General features: G+C 35.3%; 3 protein-coding genes across 3 annotated transcripts; 1 reads left to right on the forward strand and 2 right to left on the reverse strand.

Annotated features, from left to right (window-relative positions):
- LOC109363230 (pentatricopeptide repeat-containing protein At1g33350-like) lies at positions 234-1,906 on the forward strand. Its single transcript, XM_019609417.1, has one exon. It carries the CDS (start codon positions 277-279, stop codon positions 1,888-1,890), a length of 1,614 nt encoding a protein of 537 aa, XP_019464962.1. The 5' UTR covers positions 234-276; the 3' UTR covers positions 1,891-1,906.
- Positions 2,841-3,663, reverse strand: LOC109363231 (22.7 kDa class IV heat shock protein-like). The gene has a single exon (XM_019609418.1). It carries the CDS (start codon positions 3,595-3,597, stop codon positions 2,998-3,000), a length of 600 nt encoding a protein of 199 aa, XP_019464963.1. The 5' UTR covers positions 3,598-3,663; the 3' UTR covers positions 2,841-2,997.
- On the reverse strand, positions 4,429-6,068 carry LOC109325843 (kunitz-type trypsin inhibitor-like 2 protein). The gene is made up of 2 exons (XM_019558437.1): positions 5,720-6,068; positions 4,429-4,901 (listed from the first exon to the last, which is right to left on the reverse strand). The coding sequence occupies exons 1-2, from the start codon at positions 6,021-6,023 to the stop codon at positions 4,555-4,557; spliced, it is 651 nt and encodes a 216-aa protein (XP_019413982.1). The 5' UTR covers positions 6,024-6,068; the 3' UTR covers positions 4,429-4,554.

Raw genomic sequence — 6,591 nt, forward strand, 5'->3', positions numbered from 1 at the left:
TTTAATATAAAGCTAATCAACGAATTCATTAATTCACTAGTTGAATCAATAACTGATTCACTTAATACTCAAATCAAATCATTCACCAATAGGAGTTTAATAATACTGCTCACATATTCCTTATCTACCAACTATGGCAACACTTGTTGTTGGCCCTGATTAATTCAGTTAATTAATATTTGGATTGAGCTTATTTACCAAACTTAAATGCAAAGAAACATGTGAAGTGAAGTGAAGTGAATCAAACCAAACCCTCTCAAAAGTGAAGTGAAAAGCATGCAAAACCAGTGGAACCTAAACGAACATGTGAAATCTATATTGCAAAAATGCAAACACCTCAACCATCTGAAGCAACTCCAAGCTTACCTCATCACTTTAGGTCACTCCCAAACCCACTTCTACGCTTTCAAACTCCTTCGTTTCTGCGCTCTTTCCCTCTCTAACCTTCACTATTCTCGCCTCATTTTTCATCATCTTGTTTCCCCAAACATCTTCCTCTACACCGCAATGATCACCGCTTACGCTTCCCACCCTCACACCCACGTTTCTGCCATCGCTTTATATCGGAACATGCTTCGTCACGGTGCCGAAAAACCAAACCAGTTTATTTACCCACATGTTCTCAAATCCTGCCCACAAGTGATGGAACCGCGTGGCACTGAATTGGTGCATGCCCAGATATTAAAATCGGGTTTTGAGCAATACTCAGTTGTGGAAACGGCTCTGGTTGATTCTTATTCAAGGAGTTTGGGCAATGTGGGGAGTGCCAGGAAGGTGTTCGATGAAATGACTGATAGAAATGTTGTTTCTTTTACGGCTATGGTTTCTGGGTATGCGAGGGCTGGGGATGTGGAGAATGCTGTGAAGTTGTTTGATGAAATGCCGGAGAGGGATGTGCCGTCTTGGAATGCTCTGATTGCTGGTTGCACTCAGAATGGGTTTTTCTCTGAGGGGATTAGATTGTTTAGGAAAATGGTTGCTCTTGCTACTGAGGAGCAATATCGATTTAACAAGCCGAATCAGGTCACGGTGGTTTGTGCTCTTTCTGCTTGTGGCAATACAAGTATGCTACAGCTTGGGAAATGGATACATGGTTATGTTTACAAGAATGGTTTTGCTATTGACTCGTTTATCTCAAATGCTCTTGTGGATATGTATGGAAAATGCGGCAACCTTAAACAGGCACTCAAGGTTTTTGAGATGAATCCAAACAAGGGATTAACTTCTTGGAATTCAATGATCAACTCTTTTGCACTCCATGGGCAAAGCGATTATGCGATCGCTGTTTTTGAGCAAATGCTGAAGCATAGTGATGGTGTAAGACCAGATGAAGTTACCTTCATTGGGTTGTTAAATGCTTGTACTCATGGAGGACTAGTAGAAAAAGGTTATTGCTATTTCGAGATGATGGTTCGGGAATTTGGTATAGAGCCTCGTATTGACCACTATGGGTGTTTGATAGACCTACTTGGTCGTGCCGGACGATTCGATGAGGCAATGGAAGTTGTCAGGGGTATGAGCATGGAACCAGATGAGGTCATTTGGGGTTCTTTGCTTAATGGATGCAAGGTTCATGGCCGTACAGATTTGGCGGAAATAGCGGCCAAAAAATTAGTTGAAATAGATCCACATAATGGTGGTTATGGTATAATGTTGGCTAATGTATATGGAGAATTAGGAAAATGGGATGAAGTGAGAAATGTATGGAGGACATTGAAGGAGCAAAAGTCTTATAAAATTCCAGGTTGCAGCTGGATTGAACTTGATGACCAAGTTCATCAGTTCTATTCCCTTGATAAATCTAATCCAAAAGCAGAAGAGTTGTACAGTGTCTTGGAAAGTCTAATTGGTTTTAGAAATGAAGTCAAGGTGGAAAACTATAGTCCTTAATCACTTAAATCCACCTTGCTAGATTTGAAAGAGTTAAACAAAGAGAAAGATATAGTGTATATCAGATAACAGAAATTCAAAACTTCACAAAAGCCTATGATGTGCTTGTTACTGAATCCTGGTACATAAGAGTAACACAGCCAATGTGGTTATTCTCCTTAAGATTTATCAAGAAAAGAGAAGTATAAGGAAAGAAACAAATCTTACCCCAGTTGGTTGTGTTCCCTGGGATGAAGTTAATGAAGGAGATTGGAGAGCAATATGATTTGATTTTTGTTTATAAGCACTTAACACAGAAAATACAAAATTTAGAGATTAAAACAGGTACTTCTGGTCCTGCTGTAGTGAAAGTACATCTCAATGATAAGGATGTGTCACTGAGTAACTGGGAACTGATATACAATATTCTTGGCTAGAGCCCCTTCTTGGATAATTTTTCTATTAATTTTGGTTAGACCACAAACAAATTTAGTTCAATTAACTTATTTTCTTGGTGATGCTATTTGCTAAATTGTGAAGATTTTACAGCCTTGCCACTTATTGGATCATGTTAACTTGCTTCCTGAATCTCATGTCCACTGAAACAGCTTTTGGCAAGGTTACTGCGCATGAATGATCACTCATACCCTTTGGTTCTCAGAAAGCTGACTCTGATGTAAAGTTGTACAAGTATAACAAAATGCTTTGCATTAATCTGAAATGAAGTGAGTTTCTTGAGAGCCTCAATGGATGGAAAATATCATCCCCTCATTTACCTCTATATTGATCCCTTTTTTATTTTATAGTGCTATGTATGTTCAATTTTTTTATATTGATGCTTCATAATCACATTATTCTAAGTTCATTATGTTATTAACACTATTAATCTAGAGATGTTAAATATCTTAACAAAACTGTAAAATAAAGGTGATCATTAGTAGATTGGTAAAAGATAGCAGTGACATGGTCACTTTTCATCAAACAAGATCAACTAGTTGTTACCTGAAAAAACTATAGGTCCTACCGGACCCTTTTATTCACAAACACAATTAAGAACCCCTTCTTTACTCATTATTTACTGATACTCCAAATACAGAAAAAGGAACATCATTAGCATTCATCAATAATTCAGAGCTCCTGCTTGGTCTCATTTCCTTCAAGCTTATCTTGTTTCTCATCACCTAAAATATTCACCACCCTTGGACCTTTGATCTTATCAGCTGATAACTTGTTCAATGTCAAAGTAAGCACTCCATTCTCCAGCTTAGCTTCCACAGAATCCAAGTCCACATTCTCTGGCAACTTGAACTGTCTCCAGAACTTGCCATAGGACCTTTCCACTCTGTGCCAATGATCCCCTTTCTTTTCCTCTTCTTTCTTCCTTTCTCCACTCACTCTCAGAATCCTGTTTCCTTCCACTTCTATCTTTATCTCATCTTTCTTCAACCCTGGCACATCCAGCATTATAACATGTCCCTCTGGTGTCTCCTTCCAATCCACTCTTGCAGGTGAAAGAGTCATGGATGATGGCCCATGCTTGTCAACACCAAATGGGATTTCCTCAAGTACACGAAACGGATCAGGGAAGCTATCAGACCAAAGATCAGACAAGAGGTTGCCTGGACTATCTATAAATGGTAGCAGAGACCCTTTTGATTTGCATGGAAAACTAGCCAGAAAAAGCAATATAAGTGGTACCACTACCAATTTCATTTGTTGTTGCCCCATTTGTCTATGACAGTGTAATTTGGTACTGAGAGAAATGTAGGAAAATAGCCTGTACTACAATAATTCTTTTGGTCTTTATGTTGAAGAAATTTAAGCACAGGTTTGTTATATATAGGGAGGTGACAAGGGTTGGGTTGGTTCTTGAAAATTCTATGCCATTTGCTACATGATTAAATGAAAACATTCTTGTAAAGTGTAGAGGGGTGAAGAATGTTCCATCTTAGGATTATGACTTGGAATATGACAGTAGAAACCTGGGTTCTCAAGGTTTCCAACATATTCCAGAGGCTTCACGTGTAGCAAACAATTTCTTATTCTGCACTAATGCAAGTAATGAAAATAATTTGGTTCGACCAAACCTATGTTTAATTATAGACTTATAGTTCAATGTATTTATTTTATATTTTTACGGAAGATTTTGTTTTATATTTGTCCAGTGATAATTATATTCAAACATTTAAAGAAGAATGTACACATCCAAAACTTAACACATCACTAAAATAAAAGGAGGACAATCAGCAGAATATAAATGGATTTTACTATATCTTAATTTTTTTCTGGTTATCTTGAGTGAAAAATATGTTATTTCGTCTTAGTCTTGGTGATCTGACAAACTTATGTCGAAGAAACATATTGAGAAATAAGTTTCATACCAATGAGTCGTTGTCTTATGAATGATGTTGAATTACTTCTCTTAAATCAATTATTTCTGAAATGGAACTTAAGTGAATTATGGTAATGGCAATAATCTTGATTGGAATTTGTCAATAGTCAGAAAAGGAATACAACATTGAACACCAACAACAAATAGATACAAGAACACAGTACTACATCACAAGGATAGTGATTATTATTCCACTCATTATTCAATCCTTAAGAAAAAGAATGCATCATAAAAACAACAAGGATTGCATTCATCCAACACCATCTAACTAGCCTTGAAATTCCATATTAATCTCAAACAACAGACTTAATACCAGATGAAAAACCAGCATCAACAAACACAAGTTCAAAAGGCTCATGCTCTGTCAAATTCAAACGCCTTCCACCTTCATCATCATTCTCATTCTTGTACCTTCCAATGTCCAAACAAGTAGATGCACCAGTGATACAAAACACAAGCTTATAGGCCCTTTTGTATTTCTGAATGTGGAACTTTCCAACTAGTGTTTGTTTCCCTGGATGGTCCTTTGGGCCACCAATACCAACACATGCTTTTGCAATATCATTATCAACAAACACTATCCACTTAGATGATGTTGCACAGTAAGGCTTCTTTGTACTCTCAATATCTAGTTGTGTACCTAGTGAAAGATAACATGATACAAATTAGGAGACAAATAAAACAATCTCAATCTTGTTCATCTTTTATAATGCATTAATATTGTTGTGATTCAAATTGCAGAACATTTCAGATGATGTGGGCGTAATATTATGGTTACGGTGACTACCACAATAATATTACACCGTAATTACAGTATGATGTGGCTTTATTAGGTCGCAATCACATTAGATTTATTTGGACCGTATCAGGCCCCATTAAATTCAAATATATTTTTTAATTATAAAATAATTCACATCATAATGACCGCAACCGTCGTGAAGAACACAATCACAATAACTACAATGATAACTACAACCGCAACATAATTTAAAACACTATATTCCAATTGACAACATCAACATATATATGCTGTTGTAGTGTTAATTAACAGTAAGATTAAAGCATTAACAGTATGATTAAAGCCAAACTTTTAAAATATTTTAGAATTAAGATGTTAACCAAAGTTTTAAAAACTAAAGTCAAACGAATTTCTAAACAAAAACATATTTAAGCCAAATATGAAGAATTTATTAAATAGTAAGTGAGTTTCAAAGTCTGAGTTTTTATCAAAGATGCCTAAAGATCTATTTGTGAGTTGAGTTTTGAAATTGAAGAAAGATGAGAAAAAATGTTTTTGAGTCATCTTGCAAATGTATCTTATGGCTTACAAGTATTTCATTTATCTCTCTTCCGAAACTCAACTCGCAAACACATTTTAATTAACTTGCTACTGGTCAAAATAATCTAACTAACACACATCTCACTCTAATTACAATGCTCTAACTATGGTAGTAGTACCTGTATAGATTTCACCAGGGCTTATCCCTGGAATGGTGAACTTGATTGGCACACCATTTTCAACCTCAAGGAAATTTTGAAGGACAGTAACTGGGCAGCTTGACCCTCCAGTTTGGCCTAGTTTAAGTCCACCACCTTGTGGGCCCCTTATAGCTGGTAAAATATAGTATTTTCCACCTGGAAAAATGGGGTTACCATTCACATCCACCACTTGTTCTACTTCCTCATCTGAGAAAGCTAATTGAAGTTTGGCTGTGAAAGCAAAAAGGAGGAATGAGAGGGTGATTAGTTGTGTAGATTTCATGGTTTATTCTCAATGGTTTAAGCTATGGTGGATGTTTACATTTAAGGTTCTACTTATAGATCTTTATTTATGTATGTGGATTAGGACAAGTGAAGCTTATTGTATTATTAGCCATTATTTAATCTGGGAGGTGGACTTACATAATCACATTCATGGGTAGGTGGTGTTTTGGAGTGAGTAGATATTATTTTTATTATTCCTTTTTTATCCATATGGAAAGAATTAAACTTTATATCTATATTTTTATACTATATATAAAGTTAAAACTCGAAATAATTATTACCATAATGTAATTTTATTTTCCTATTTTGTCTTTAACATTTTTTAATTTCTACTAAAAAAACTATATAATCATATATAACTACCACTAATATATTAACATTCTCTCTCACCTTAAGTTGAAACATCATAATAAAATAAAAATTATAATTATAGTACACCCAATAAAAATATAATACAAAATTCATTCAATACAAAATAGATATTCCAAATCTTCAAAATAAAATATATAAAGCAATAACAAAGTTGTTTCTATCTCTCTCCTATAGGTCGACAGACATGAAATGTC

This window comes from Lupinus angustifolius, chromosome LG13 (assembly GCF_001865875.1).
Source record: "Lupinus angustifolius cultivar Tanjil chromosome LG13, LupAngTanjil_v1.0, whole genome shotgun sequence".
In the NCBI taxonomy this organism is placed as follows: Eukaryota; Viridiplantae; Streptophyta; class Magnoliopsida; order Fabales; family Fabaceae; genus Lupinus; species Lupinus angustifolius.